Source organism: Macaca mulatta, chromosome 2 (genome assembly GCF_049350105.2).
Source record: "Macaca mulatta isolate MMU2019108-1 chromosome 2, T2T-MMU8v2.0, whole genome shotgun sequence".
NCBI lineage: Eukaryota > Metazoa > Chordata > Mammalia > Primates > Cercopithecidae > Macaca > Macaca mulatta.
In genome coordinates, this window is record NC_133407.1 from 64,219,794 (window position 1) to 64,236,471 (window position 16,678).

At 40.6% G+C, this 16,678-nt stretch overlaps 1 protein-coding gene across 2 annotated transcripts in view; it reads left to right on the top strand.

Annotated features, from left to right (window-relative positions):
• PPM1L (protein phosphatase, Mg2+/Mn2+ dependent 1L) overlaps positions 1 to 6,254 on the top strand; it is a 306,752-nt gene extending 300,498 nt beyond the window's left edge. For both annotated transcript variants that reach the window (XM_015131708.3, XM_077991623.1), the window contains exon 4: positions 2,836 to 6,254. In XM_015131708.3, coding sequence (XP_014987194.1) covers positions 2,836 to 3,182 — 347 coding nt within the window. In that variant the 3' untranslated portion in view covers positions 3,183 to 6,254. The remainder of the gene's footprint in view (positions 1 to 2,835) is intronic.
• Positions 6,255 to 16,678: the final 10,424 nt, after the last annotated feature.

The window sequence follows — 16,678 nt, forward strand, 5'->3', positions numbered from 1 at the left end:
AGATTCAGTTTAAGGTGTTCTTTTGGAAGCTTTCCATGTCACACTGTGGCAAGGGCCTTCCAAGTCTGGGGTGGATGCCCCTCTGCCTTTCCCCAGCATCCTATGTGGATGTCTTGGGTCACCTTTTACAATACATGGACATACCTGGCTCTCCTATCTGCCTTGCCTTCCTGACTGTCACCTCTTTGAAGACAGGAACTTGGTTTTGTTCATCTCTATACCTTGAGCATCTGGCTTACTGCCTGGTATAAGTAAATATTTCAGAGCAAGGTTAGGGGTAGAGGGGCCCCTTATTCATTCATTCATTCGTTTATTCAATATTCTAGGAGCTGGGGATAAAACAAAGCCCCATTCCCAAGCTTTCACGAAACTTATATTCTGAAATTGTCATGGGGGTGGGGAGTGGAGTAAGTAGACATTAACAAAAAAAATAGTAAAAATAAGTCATTCATATAGTGTATCACAAGGTGGTAACTGCTATGGAAAGACATGAAGCAGGTAAGGGGAGTGTCAGGGAGTTGCAGTTTTAAGTAGTGTGGCCTGTGTGGGCTTTGCTAGAGTGACATTGGACATTGGACGATGACAAGGAGGATAATTATCAGTTGATTATTACATTTTCATAATTAGATTTCAGAGGATACCTTTACACCTATGGAAGGGAAGCATTCTTTTGCTTTTCAGACTGAGAGCTGCAGGATGTATGCTGTTCACGATGTGCCAGGCAGCAGGTCAGCTGTCAAAGGGGAGCAAGCGAGGTGCTCATAGACACTAGTCTGACCAGGATGGGCCCCTGCTTTCTGGGTTAATCTGCACATTGATCTCTACAGGTCAGCTTCTGCCCAGTGAATGAATTGAATGAACCTAATCAACATTTTAGTTTTCACAGTAGGGAACCATACTGTTAAGTCAAAATGTGTTGAATTTTATTACAACCTCCTGCTTCAGTGACTGCTTGAGTTGCAAAATAGTTTTTAATGAAAGCATTGGTCAGGTTTTCTGTTGATGGGATGAAACAAATGGTATTTTAGGAGCATCCATCAAGCTTAGATGACCTCCAGGCAGTAAAAGCAAAGTTTGCTGGCTTCCCACTTACAAAACACCATCTCCCTGTTAAGAGTCTGCTGTGAAATTAAGGTACAAGTTAGCCCACTCTTGCATCAACACAGGCAAGGATGTGTACACAATACACCTGAAAATGTCATCTTACCATTCAGTACTCTTTTGAAATGTCATGGCCATTTTATCCTTCCTCTTCTTCCCTGCCGTACCCACTACCCACGCCTGCACTCTACATTGATTCTTTGTAGAAGCAAATTTGGACACTGTCTCCAAGGTGGTTAATTTAACCTCTCTGTTCTTTTACATAATTTGATCAAGGGCATATTTTCTACAGGGCTTAAGAAACAGTGATTGGTTTTACCATCTTCATGTGTGTTTTCTCTGGCCTCAGCCTCTTTTCAGGACATCTTTCCCCCTCCTGCTTAGCATGACAGTAAGGTCCAGCCAGTCTGGGCCATATACATGTTGGGCTTTCTGTCGCCACTCCTTATACTGTTTCCAACAACATTAGCTGTCATTTATTGTGTGCTCACCCTGTACTGGGAGCAAAGCCTAGCACTTTATGCATACACTTTCTCTTTGCCTGTCTTAAGAGGTTGATAATATTATTCTCATTTTGTAACCAACAAACTGGAACTTCACAGAGGCTTACATACCCAAGCACACACAGCTAGTGAATGGTGAGACTACAGTTGAATCCCAGGACGGGGTTTTATGCTCTTGCCTATTAGACCACACTTCTTGGAATGTCCTCCTACGTATCCTGCCCATAGATGTTTCACCTATCACTCAAAGCCCACCTTTAATGTTCATTACTCCCTCATGATCAGAACTGGGAATCATCCCTCCCTTCTCCATCTGCCTACAGCATTTAGCAGACACTGGTCTCACCGTGAAGAATACCACTTCGTGCTTATTGTATTTATTACTTTCTGTGACTTAATTCTCCCGCCAGGCTGTCTACTTTTTTAAAGAAAGGTCTGGATCTTGTATAACTTCATATCCTGCACATTGCCTTCCATGGAGTAGTAAATATCTGACAAATATGTGAATGGAGAAAAAAATAATAGATACAGTTATTAAGTGTATATTATGTTCAGGGACCTTGCCAAATGACTTATGTGGAATAACACCTTCATTTCTCAACAACCCAATAAAATAGATACTGTCTCTATTTTGCAGGCAGGGAGACTAAGGATCAGAGAAAGAGTTTCTCATCCAAAGTGAGACATGGCTAGAAGAGACAGAGCCAGGAATCACATTCAAGTAGTCTGACCTGAGCCTTTAATGACTACACTAATATGTGCTTTTTCTTAATCTTGATCCTATTTGGGGGGACAGAGCTGTTTTGAGATCTATATTGGCACACTTAAGGGTGGCCTCAGGCCAAATGATATATATGCCTGTGACCTGCCTTTCAGCATTCCTTTGCCACTCTCCTTGAATCCCTATCCTCACACTCTCTACTGTCAATCACTGAGCCACCATGGTGTTAAGTTAAAATCAATGCCCTCCCCCATATGTATCCCCTACCTTCAGTACTCTTATTGATATATTCTTGAAATCCTTCAAGATGCCAGGATGAGGGTATGAGGATCAACTGGTAGAGTATGAAACCCCAGGCCATGCAGTGGGTCCCGGGAGTGATGGGGTTAAGGGGAGTGTCCACGGCCCAGTTCACACAAAGTAGGTCACCCTGTTGCGCACACACCTAGACTATCTCCGGTATGTGAGATATCAGCTGGTCAAACTAATGGGCTCATCCTGTCTTTCTAGGTGGTTTCATCAGTTTCAATGGCTCTTGGAGGGTCCAGGGAATCCTGGCCATGTCTCGGTCCCTGGGAGATTATCCGCTGAAAAATCTCAACGTGGTCATCCCAGACCCAGACATCCTGACCTTTGACCTGGACAAGCTTCAGCCTGAGTTCATGATCTTGGCATCAGATGGCCTCTGGGATGCTTTCAGCAATGAAGAAGCAGTTCGATTCATCAAGGAGCGCTTGGATGAACCTCACTTTGGGGCCAAGAGCATAGTTTTACAGTCATTTTACAGAGGCTGCCCTGACAATATAACAGTCATGGTGGTGAAGTTCAGGAATAGCAGCAAAACAGAAGAGCAGTGAACCCTTCAGGGGTCTCAGCTGCCTTAGACTAAAGGACTTGCAACACACTGGTCTCTTTTAATTTAGTGAAAAGTGTGGGAGTTGTAATTAGGATCATCCATCCCAGACATGGACTCCCCCCTCCCTGGTGGTCTTAGGTCTATAAGCAGTGAGGAACAGAGGGTGCCCTTGGCCAATGTAGTTAAGAAGCTGGAAAATGGTTTCTTCGTGTTTTCCCAACTCTTTCATCCAGTGTCAAAAATATATAAATAAATAGCTATAGAGTCACGTATATGAAGTGAATAGCATATGTGCCATTTAGTCTCCCTCAAGATTCTTTTCAAGATCCTGTTCAGGGTCCTCCAGGCATCAGCTGTTGTGTCCTCTCTTTGGAACAGTGGACAGGACAGGCCACCCAGTGCTGCAGGAGACAGGCCACTGCGTCACCTGTGAGTGGTCAGGGGCTGACGTGGCAACACCCTCTGCCAAGAGACAGAGCTGTCCTAAGAATGCTTTGTCCTTCTGAGCCCATGTTTTCTGCTCAGTAGCAGCTTGAAAGCAGATTTGGAATGGTTTATTATTTTGGCTGCTCTTGGGGACTGCGAGAAGCAGAGAGGATGGGAGACCAGTGGCAACTGCCTGCACAGCAGAAATAACCCTTTTCCCTTGCTTCCTTTATTAGTTAAATAGACTTTGTATACCACCTGACCAGCCTTTGTGCATTTATCCAAATCATGCATGACCGTTAACCTTTTTGCTTAGTCCTTACCGTATGTAATAGGCAGCTGTTAAATTCACAAACAGACACCATGATTTTTCATCTTACATGACCAAGAAACCATGTTAGGGGAAATGAAAAAACCAAGTCACAATACCATGATTCCTTCCATTTTCAGCAGTAGATGAAGGAAATGATACTGAATGAGTCACAGTGTTCCCTGGCAAGTAAGCTGTTTGCATCGAGAAAGGAGTGAGCTGGTGAGGTTACCACCCTGAATTGAGCTCCAGCTGCCAGTTCTTGTGTTTTTCCTTGCCCCTTTCCTAGTGATTTTCAAGTGTCTTTCAGGCAGTGTTCTGAGAAGCAGCAGCCTATAACTGTATGTGTGCTCCTTGAAGCCAGCTACAGAGTTCCCAGCTACTGCAGCTTGGAATTTGGTGGGAAACTACTGGAATAAGCTTCTCTTTGACAATGGAAAGGCAGCAGCCTTTAACATTTAGTTGCAAATCTCCATCCACATCAGGTTGCTTTCCCCAGGCAAACACAAACCGCCCCCTGTGGCCTGCAGCCCTGCAGGGGAGGCAGCAAACAGACCGGCAGTGGCAACACAGCAAGTCGGGAATTCCAGCATGAACCCATATTGAGAAGTGGGCCAGAATTATTTAGGGGCCTGGCTTGCTGCTCTCCATTTCCTGTATCACTAATGTATCGTTTTTCCAACCTTGGTATTTTATAAGTTTATTTAGAGAAAATGCTGGGTCACTCTCTTTGCCTAAGGTGACTCAAACAGCCAAACGGAACTTTTGTTGCCTCCCACCCCTCTGTATCCACCTGGTGGTGTTCTTTCCCTGTGGGCATTTGTGGTTATAGCTTCCCATAGGCCACATTCACCGGACACCTCCTCCCGTGGAGCCCTGCCCTCTCCCCTCCTGCTGCTGTAGAGCTTTCCCAAAGCCGTGTCCAGGAAAGAGCTTGAGAGAGTGAAGAAATTGCCTTGTGGATATGGAGGGCTGCAATCTATCTTGATTTCTCTAAGCCCTTACCTTTCTTTGACTGCACTGAGAATTGCTAATGACTTCCCATGAGATTTGCTTACTTTTGTATACTGTATTTTCCAGCATTACAGTTAGAACCTTGGTTATTATTTTTTAGCCACAGAATCTTCTAGTACAAAATATCTGCCACCATTTCAGATTTAAGCATTTGCCTCTGGAGAGACACTGAATATGTGGATGTGTGTATTAATATTTGGGGTGGGGGGACAGGAAAGGGAATGTGGAAAACAAATGCTGGCTGTGAGCAGTGCTGATATGGCCAGGCCAGGCGACTGGGTTTGCTTGGGGATTCAGGACGTTCTGACGCCTGAGAGTTGCCCCCACCCACCATCAAACTGAAATCAGCACCAATGGTGTCAGCACTTTACAGCCCATAGCCAACTTTCTTTCTTTATTTTTAACATAGCACAAAAATGTATAATAGCAAGGGAAAGACATTTTTAAATTCCACAGTTATTTTTATTGTCTAAAATGAAAGCAGCAGTGTTTTGATAAAGATGAAAAAGAAAAGCTACTAAATTAGTAAATCAGTGGTTACGTGCCCTGCAGAATTTCTTAACAGATGGTGCTGAGTGCACAAGTTACATAACTTTTCTCTCTAATTGAGGTTCACAAGGCGTCTTCTAAATTTTGCTTTGTGCAATTAATTCATTTCTAATGTTAACTGAATAGAGTGTATATATCCTACTCCCATTACTGCCTCTTTCTCCCCTACTATGGCTTGTAGATTTTAAAAGACAGAAGTTCTAGGCAAAACTGTAGCAGTTTCATTAATAGTTAGGGTAGTTATATCTAAAATCAGAGTATTTTGTTCTCTTCCTTCTGGAGCTCTGTCTCCCTAGCCCTTTTCCAGCTGTTGGGGATTTGCAGACATCACTCCTGAGGTGCCCTGTAGCACACTGGCTGCTCCCCGGGACCCGGGAATGCTGAGTCTAGCCATTAGGGAAATTCATTTGAGATGTCTGCATGTGAAGCTTCCCTAAGCAGCACTGCCAAAGCTTTGGAATTGTCACCCAAGGCTTCTTAGATTCCCTTGCTAGCTCGAGTTCGAATTGCCAATAGTCCCCATGGTGCCAAATTTTGGGATGGTTTTACAGTCTTTTAGAAATGAAGATGGGAATGGCCATGTGCTTATGAGACCCCAGCAGGGTGCCAGGCCCAGGTCTCCATTAATGCAGTGCTCTGCTGCTGCTCCACTGGCAATTTGTACTCTTAACATAGGTTGGGGGAGGGACAGCTAGGGAAATTTTTTACAAAATTAATTGTATTTACAATTCTTTCATCATAGGAATAAACAATACTTATATAGAAAGCTCCAAAGCTGTTCCCAAGATCTGCATTTATTTTATATGACCAACTTGCCCCAAGGCAATTAACTCTGAATTGCTGTTCTAATGTGACATATCTGTGTACATATGTACATATTAGTGGTAACCAGTGGCTGCATTTTATTCCTTGCTGTGGATTGAGGTATTGGCTTCTTGAATCTTGTATATGTCATAAGAGTATTACACAGAGAGTGTTATAGTGAAGGATGCAAGCTGGATAATTTAAAACAGGCCTTATTTCATACAAGTGTAATTATTACATCATTTTGGGTAAATGGCAAAGAGGACTGCATGAGAATCATAGCATCATCATTTCAATTTAATCTGAAGTGATTCTAGGAAATTGATTCCACTGTTGGATTCTAGGAAATTGATTCCGTTGTTTCCTTTGAGTTTAATTTCCTTTGTGTTTAATTTGACCACAGAAACTTTTTTGAGTAGCACCTAGTAACACTGCAAGGAGCTTGTGTATCAAGGTGTATCTTGATTTTCCTGATTTTTTTGTACTCTAAGTTGTTGCCAGATCTCTCTTGCAACTGTGTCAATGAAAGGTCTGTGTTTAGAAAAGGCAGCATATCATTGTATATCAGAAAGTATAGGAATATATACTTTGTATAAAACTTTTCCAATCATTTCAGACATTCTTTTTTCCTCCTTTTGACCCACCACTAGACTGTTCATCCCCTAATAGTCCCCCAAAATTGCCTTAGCATGTCACACCAGCATTCGTCATCCAGCTCTGGAGAAATGACATGACTGTTAGATACCATGGCTGTTTAATTGCCTCTGGATTAAGTCATTGATATCTAGACTTTTGAGATAGTTAGCTGTAGAAATAATAGAATCCAGTGTTTACCAAAGTGTGTTCCAAAGAATACAAGTTCCAAAGATGCTCTTCTAAATATAGGGTTCCAGGATCAAATAAGTTTGGAAAACACATACCATCTCAGAAAGTTATAACATGAACATATCTAAGGCTCTAATTTAAATGTCCTGCAGGGGAGAGAAAAACACAACAAATATCTACTGTCAGTTAGCCCAGTGTTTTCCAGATTAATTTGACCACAGAAACTTTTTTGAGTACTACCTAGTAACATTGCAAGGAACTGGTGTTCTAAAGAACACTCTTTGGGAAATTCTGGTATATTGAAATATTGCTGTGGTTTCATTCATGCTGACTCTTAGTAGTAGCAGTACAATTTGCAACTTAGAAGCATGAGCCTTTCATATATGAAGCTGACTTGTTAATAAAAGCAGTGTTAAGAAGTAGTATGACTTACTATGACCAACAGCAGCCTCATATTGATAGCAGAACAATCCTACTGAAAGCTCTAAACATCATCCCCCCCCTTTTTTTTTTTTTTGAGACAGTCTTGCTCTGTCGCCCAGGCTAGAGTGCAGTGGTGCAATCTCTGCTCACTGCAAGCTCCGCTTCCCAGGTTCACGCCATTCTCCTGCCTCAGCCTCAGCCTCCCGAGCAGCAGGCACCCACCACTATGATCGGCTAATTTTTTGTATTTTTAGTAGAGACGGGGTTTCACCGTGTTAGCCAGGATGGTCTCAATCTCCTGACCTCGTGATCCACCCGCCTGAGCCTCCCAAAGTGCTGGGATTACAGGCGTGAGCCACCATGCCCTGCCATCCCTTTCTTTTATATGAATAATGAGCAAGAGCCCTGCCATAGCTAGATATGTCTCAAATTCATTCCAAGATCTTTCCATTGCTTTTTTGCAGTTACCTTTGCTTTTCAGGTTGAATCAAAATGAATATTGTTATATTTCATTACTATGTGATATTTAAAAATATGTAGAAAATCACAGAAAAGGAAAAACACAAATTTGATTTTAATTCACTTTTGAAATTTTAATGATTTTTAAAACTAATGCTCTGTTACATAATAATTGAAATGTAAACTATAAACACTTAACTTACTTTCTTTCCTTTATTGTCCTCTCTGGATTCAGTGAAATAATTTGAAATCAATTAGAGCTCATACCTTCTAAAACTCCTGTCCCGTATCATCCCACCTTTCATGTTTTATGTACATAGTTAAGTTTGGCAAGTTATCTCTTGCCTAAAATGTGAGGCCTTCCTGTAGTTTCATAGTAGTTACTCTTGGCTGCAGAAATAGGTTTGGGAAGCTATGAGAGATTACCCCAAGGTAATGGATGAAACAAATCTAGTCGAAAACATGGTATGGAGTGAATTAAGGCAAAAGTCATTAACTTAAAATTACATCCAATATTTAGGAATAGCTCACCCTCTGCACATTATCCAAAATAGTTTAAAAAACTAAAAGTAAGATCTCTTAGGCTAGGTGGTGGATTGCAAAGGGCAAGGGGCAGTTGATACCATGAGGCTTCCATTAGATGCATTTCTAAACATTTTTTCTAACATGTAAATTTGTTTGCTGATCCTTAGTAATGTTAATGCTTTGTCTATTTGTTATTTTTATCACTGTTGAACAGCAAACTATTGAGGCTGGGGTTGATTATTGATAATTTTTATGTGATTAGTAATAACCATAGCATCATATGTACAATTGCTTTAATAAATCCAAGTTAAGGACTTTGAGGACAGCATGTAGTAACTATTCATTTTAACAAATCATCACAGATAGTTTCACTGTTCAAAGCTCCACTGAAAAGCAAGCATGCAGCAAAGGTATAGATTGTATTTAGAGATATGGTTTCATTTATTCTTGAAGTCCTATAATCTTTCATTATTTAAACACAAAATCCCACGTAACATTTGCCAAATCCAAGTTAATCTCAAAAACCTCCGAGGACATTGAGCACAAGCAGATTAATGTTAAGGCACTGGTGGCAGATTGTGGTGGAGAGAGGGTTGAGTGACCCAGAGCAAAACCTGCCTGGGTTACTCACTGCCACTTCAGAAGGATTGTATCAGCTCTCATTACCTTTTGTCATGAGGCAGTTCATAAGTTAAATACGAAATCATGCATTATCTCAAAATATTTCTATATTAATTAGATAATTCATGCTGTAAAGTGTGTTCATGCAGAAGCAAAGATGGACATAATAGTCAAGTATCAGGGGAAAACCCCTTTAGGATACCCAGACATTAAAAATGTAAAAAGTAGCTTATAAGAAATGTGGATTATCAGATTTTTTACTATATACAGGTTGTGTTTAATAGTAATTTCTGACACCTGCACATAGATCAAGAAAAGGCAGTTGTTACCACTTTTCACCATTCAAAAAATGGGCTTCTCTCTTAAGAGTATTGGTTAATGCTTTGCTTATTCGTTAATGAAGATAGCATTTTAATTTTAAAGCTTCCTTTTGTAGAACTGATGGCACGGGCAGAATCACATTTAAGAAAAACGGTTTGGAACACTTTTTAATAAAAAAAATTGTACAATCAGTTTCCAGTGTGGTCAAAATTAGAATGTAAAGGAAAGCATTTTTAAGAAAATACAGAAGCCCAAATCAAGGGAAATATAAAAGGAAGTATTTTAAATTAAGAAAAGGAGGTGTTATAGTTTATTACATCACAAATTATGCTTTCTGTACTTACGCTCTTAGTGAAGGAGGTAACATTGAAGTGATAACAAATAACATCCTCAGTTATTTGTGAACTTAGTCCCTATTCCATTTTTTTTTTTGCAGTCCCTATTCCATTTTTTTCTGATGAAAATGGATACACGAGGTCTCATTTATTGCTGTCCTCAACACCTTAACTGTCCTAGGTTCCGTTCGCGTTCCAAATCATGGACGATAAAACTGAAGTCAGATAAACACAGACACAGCTACAATGTGAGCGAGTTTTAATATACTGGTAATTTTGCAACTGCCACCATGAATACTAGTGAGTACTCAATTTACAACAGACAATTTCACAGAAACAAACCAGAGTGATCTGATATTCCTGCTTCTTAGTTTTCTAATCCATATAATTAAAAAAATTAATCCTGTAGAAATGATGTATTAGACATCTCTAACCCAAGAAAAAGATGTCTTTCGTATAAGTTTTAAATTCCTATTTGTCTTAGTGTATCTTAGGACAAATGGTGACTTCTTCGTTTAGTAATGAAAACATCTAAATCCTGCTGTGTGGAGAAAAGCTAGAACCATGGGACATTAAGCCACAATACTACTCTTATTGAGGCTCCCAGACTACAACTAACGGTCTTTATGTATTTATCATCTTGATGATTGTTTTACCTCAAGCATATACAGTGTGCAGAAAGTAGAATAATGAATAAAATATGACTATGGAGAAACCCATAACTTTTGCTTCCATTCTAGAAAGCAGTGTTTGTTCTTTTTAATTTATTAGATGTTCACATTGAAATATTAACATCTACAATACTGTCTTTCAGTTTACTATTCAATTACTAAAGCAAATGATTTTTATTTATAGCACTTACACAACTGCAATTCAGGTCACAGAACTGAAATCTATTTGATAACGTCTCAGCATTCTCATGGGCAGCCAGGAAAAAGAAAAAAAAGAGACACACACAAGTAGAAATTTTAGTGGGTTCAGATAAATGATTATTCTGACAAACCTGGAAAATAGTAATTAAACAGTTCATTCCAAAACACCCCAATGTAAACTCTGCTCACATAATTTGTATAAGGAAAATGTATGAGTTTTTTTCTTAAAAATAGAAGCATCATTGCATTTATAACAGATTGATCAGTCTTATGAACATATTACATTGGGGAAGTCACTATTATTGCTGTAAGTGTGCTTGCATATTTTATTCTTTCCTTTTTAAATTTCTTTGTGTGTCTGAGCATCTACTACTTGCTAGGCAGTGACTGTGTCTGAGTGAATGTATCCATTGGTGAGCACTCAGGCGCCATCACTGCCCTCTTGGGGCTTACATCCTAGTGGGGGCCTCAGAGATATTATAACACTCAATATTGACCCAATGGGATGAAAACTGTTATCTTCATGATTTCTTCCACTGGTCATAGATTTGTTCGGACAGGGCAGAATTAGAATAATTATTTCTCACATATAAAAGCAAGTGATATGAGATTGGGAATTTCTTGCCCACACTAAAGCAAACTGCAGAAGACAATTACTCCATTTTACTAGCTCACCTCGTTTCCCAAGGATGGGGTGGGAAGTGAGACATGGAGCCTCTGGGGACCAGGATGGGGGGTACGAGTGTCCCAGTGGAGGGTGCCACTGGAAGCCTCCACCCAAGTGGGCCAGCAGCTGTGCAAGGGCACAGCAGTAGGCTGGTGAAAGCCAGGTTGTCTCTCTCTCAGGATCTTTCTGGGGGAAGAAAAGGATTATAGAAAGGAGAAAAAGGAGGAGCAAGAACATCTCTCCATGGCCTATTTTTATTTTTGTTCCCAAGAGACTATATAGTGTAATAACCTTATGCCCCCAAAGAGAGCCCTGAACTGAGAGTATCTTCAGTGTTCCTGAGTATATAAATCAGTCAATCTGTTATATAGAAAGTTAACATTTCAGGAGCACAATTATTTCCTGATTTCAAATATGAACAGATTAAATGTCAGATTTTTTTAAATCATAAATTTGGTATCCATAGTTACTTTACACATTCCAGAGTCTAAGCATGGAATTTAAGTTTTGTATTTTGAACAAAAATAGCAACATCTGTTTTCTGTATGGCAAAGAAAAACTAAATCCCAGACTTTTATTTTTAACCACAGAAACCATCACTTCTTTCTAAATTATCTGCTTGCCTGCTCATTTCCCCTAAACATCTCCTTCTGTTTATGCCAATGGCTTTTTAAATCCAAACACTAGTTATTGCCAAATTGCATTAGAATCCTATTGAAGTAGAATAATTCATATACTTCATATACTGGAGAAGGAATGGTTAGAGATGGTAAAGATCTTATTGTGATCAAAAGCAGGGTTTTTGTTGTTTTTAATCATGGGCACATATAAAAGGAAATTCAAATGAAACTAAGCCAATTTCTGATTTAGTAAGATTAAAACCATAGGTGGAACTCAGTTAATAGGGATGGAAAGGAGGAAAGCACAGGGTGGGGAGAGAAAAAGGGGAAGGAAAAAAAACTGAGTAGTGTTTTCTTTGGGAAACAGTATAATATCTCAGAAGTTCTTCTCTCTTATCCTGCTGATGTTGAGACAGTGGCTTTGTATAAGCTTCTATTTATACCTATTTCAACATCATGAAAATTTTTCCATCAGCATTTTCTTGCAACTTTAAAAATCACAAGGGATTATTTGCTTATAAAAAGATACAGGATCTACAATCTATTAGGAATACTTTATTCCAGGAATCTTGAAATTGTATTTAATAAATAAATCACAGGTCAAAATGACTGTCAAATCAATCAGGCTTTCTGGTAAGTTATTTCCTGAAAACTATCCACGATAAATACAACAAACCTTGGCGAAACCTCATTACTCTTGGAAGTCTTCAGGGTTATTTTACCTACTGTTCTATATTTGTCTCTAAGAGACATTTGAATCACAGTTACAACGTCAATTTGGTGTAACATTACCTGTAGTAGAGCTCAGAGTATATGGCAGTGCACGTCACTCAAGATGCATGGCGTGTCATTTGGGTCACTTTGATGGGTGCTGGGGTAGAATTAGCCTTGTAGAGACTAATGTGTTCACGTTATCTCTGATCCTATGTTGTTGTATAAAAATGAACAGCTAAAAATTTACCCATGACAGGATTAAAGCAAAAATAAACACATAAAGTTGTTAGACTTTAAACCTGAGACTGTTGGTATTCTTTTAAGTTAAACTCATTTTCCATTCTAATATCTGTTCTTGAATTTTATAATTTCTCTATGCTTCTGAGTTGGAATAGCTTGAGTTGGGGTTCTGTGTGGAAAGTAAAGAAACAATTCATGGGTAGAGGATAAGACCAAAGCATAACAGAAGCAAGAGGCAGGAGGTTTTGAGACTTTGGTGCTTTCATTTGGAATGGGAATAAGCCTGGCTCTGGTTCAAAACAAGGCAATTTATAAACATGTATACAATGTATGCAACAAAAAATGTTTATTGTAAACCTAACACAACTTTTACCCCTCTTCAGAGTAACGCATCGACAAAGTTTATAGTAATTACTATCAGGTAACAAGGGTTACATTATACATAGATGACAGACTCCAGCAACACAGCACGATGCAGCTTGAGGAAAGTGTTCAGGAAAGAATATCCGTCTGCAAAGGTTTTCACAAGATGCAGGAAGAAACACTGTAAACTTTGGAGACAGAATGAAATAGAGGTAAACTCTCTCCAGGATTCTAGGCTCTGAAGAGTGGGTAGTACTCATGGCTTGGGCCATATAGTAGTAACATGGTGACTTGCACTAACCATGCAGATGGAGTTCATGGATTAGATAATTCCAGAATTTTCTAGAAAAGGTTGGGGCCAGACATAGTGGGTCTCGCCTGTAATAACTATACTTTGGGAGGCCAAGGCAGGAGGATCACTTGAGCTCAGGAGTTTGAGACCAGCCTGGTCAACACGGTGAGACCCCAATCTCTTAAAAAGAATAAACTATTTTTTTAAAAAACAAAAGGGAAAGGAGTTAAGCAGGCAAAACAAACTGCCTACTCTACCTGCTTTCAAATTTAAGTCTGAGAAATATAAAAGTTCATGTCTACATATAAAATGCTTTTTAAAAAAATATTTTGTTTATATGCTAAGGTTCACTGAAGGAGAAAAAAAGGAAGTGCAAAAGTTTTTAAAGGTACATATAAAAAGGGATTCAATACAAAAGTGAAGTTACTCTCCTAATCCTACTATTCATTGAGCTATGAGATAGAGTGGACTATCACTTGATTTGTGAACACCAAATTAACCTCTACCTAGAGCTTTTCAACTGTTCTTCTCCTCAAACTGTGAAAGACTTCTTAAAATAAATTAATCACAGCAGCCTTGAGGGATGGGAGAACTGCGAGATCTGTGTCCAGAGAAAGTCATTGCAATGTGAATTTACTAGAAGTCAGAAATGTTCCACCTTTTCATTTGTGAAGAGGGCAGAGTGAATGTTGTTAACATCAGGCCCAGAACCTACTTTGTGCCAGGTTCATAAAGTAAACCTTCCCTGATGCTATTGAGTCAGTAAGCAGTAAAAGGCAAGCAAATGTGACTCTGTCCTCTCTCCTCATTCAAATGGGAAGACCTGGCTCCAGACTGTGATGGCTTCATTAGTGACAGATGTGTAGACTTCAGGTTTGTAACCAGGATGCTGTGCCCCTTTCTGTGCTCCCAGCAGATGGGAATTCAGACTCTGCTGCCTGAAATGGAAGGCAATCACTTATTGAGGAGCAAGGAAGAGAAGGCATTTTTTATTTCCGATATCTCTAATCCATCAGTGTGGGCTGCTCACTCAGGCTGGGCTCCATTCTCCACCAAGACGCATCCCAGAGCATAGAGCTCCCGCGTCACGGACAAGCTGCTTTCTGTCTGCCTCATAGGAAATTGGGTTTACCTCTTCACATCAGCCCCACTCATCACTGGCCCAGATCCTCAGGAAGGGGAAAACTGTTTCTTATGTTCCTACAGTTTGGATGTCCTCAGCTGTAACAGACCACGGCACCCACCATGGTGGTTAACTCACATATGCAAGGGCAAAAAGTCTGTGGTCACAGGGTTGGTTCAGTGGCCCAATGATGTCATGAAGAGCCAGGCTCTCCATCTCAGCCACTGCCCTGGCCTTTAGGCTGTTCTCATGGGATCCACATGGTTGCTTCAGATACCATCATTGCAGACATAACACCTGGCCAAAGAAAAGGACACTTTGTCTTTATTAGAAAGCCCAGAAGCCCACCAGCAGACATCGCCTAGAGTCCCACTGGCTGGGATTGGTTCAGATGTCAAAACATGAGGAGCAAGAAAGGCTGGTAAAGAGCGGTGGCAGCCTGAGCAACATAGTAAGCCCCATCTTTAGAGTTTTTGAAAAATTAGCCACGTGTGGTGGCACACGCCTGTAGTCCCACCTACTTGGGGGGTGCTGAGGTGGGAGGATCACTTGGACCCAGAAGCCTGAGGCTGTAGTAAGCTATGATCATGCCACTGTATTCCAGCCTGAGTGACAGAGCGAGACCCTGTCTTAAACAACACAAGTGACTGAGATGGGAGGCAGCCCCTCCCTGCATAGAAGCGGGACGGTGGGCATGCGAGGCTGAGGGCTCAGCGGCAAACACAGCATTTGGCTTGCACCCCAGCAGTCTTTGCTCGTGACATTTTGATGCCACTTTTTATCTTTACCTAAATTTGTTAATATATTTAAAACATCTGTTATAAAAATGATTTATCCTCATTGAGAATGAAATAATAAAAGGTACTTTTAAAGTAGGAAGAAATCTTTGAGAGGCATTTTCTGTTCAAATTTTGTTATATTTTCATCCTGTTTCTGTACAGTTTGTACATATGTTGCAATAGAGGGAAGAGTGGCATTTAGAATTGTCACTGCAGCTGCTGCAACCTTTTAAGAGAATGGCAAAATTTATTTTTAGAGAAGTTGACTTCCTTTTATCTGGGAAATGCCTTGATTTTTTTGGGGGGGGGTTGGGGGCTTGAAATATAAGTAGCATTCACTTCTGTCTTGCTTCCCACATGGTCTGAAAGGAGAAAGTGGAAACAAAGAGGGCTAAGTGGAAAGGAGTTTTGGAAATTACTCGTTGATAACCTCAAGCAGGGGTAAGGACCGGCATGTATGGAGGAGGGGCCAGATGTGAGGAAAGAAGGCTTGGCCCCGGGGCCACAGACAATGGGAAATTTCCCTGGTGAGAACTGTTTTAATTATCATCATTAGAAACCACCTTCAAAGTTGGTAGCATTAGGCAAAAATTTTTATGTCTTATGTTTCTGCAGGTTTACAGGGCCTAAATTGGGGTCTGTTGCAGAGTTCTCTAGCATTGTCTGAAGGCTCCGTCTCCCTTTCAGACACTGAGTGTGGCAGCTCACAGTACAATTGCACTGTTTTTCATACCTCATTCTGCGGAAGAACACATTCCTGCATGCTGCAACACCACTTGCAGTTACTTCCTGCAAGAGAAATGTACTTCCCCACCTCAGTGACACTGGGCTTGGCAAGGGATTCGTCTCAGCCAGTGGATGTATTAATATATGCCACTGTGCTTCCACCAGCTTTTTAATTTCCTTCTGTAAGAACAGCATGTTCCAAACGGGCTGCCCCTCAGCCTGGATCCCGGAATGAAAGACACACGGAGCAGGGTTGCAGCCAACCACTGCCATGCAATGTGAGTGAAAACATTTGGTTGTCATCAAGTCTGAGATTTGGGTGTTACTGTAGCATTTGTGACCCTTAGCAAAGCTAACTAATGTGCTAAGTCACAAATTCAACACTTGCAGACAGGGAAAGCAAGTGAGGCAGAGGGTGTGTGAAACTATGGGGATGGCAGGGCTAAGGCAGATGGGGCTGAATCACCGCAAGGAAAAGCCCCAGTATTA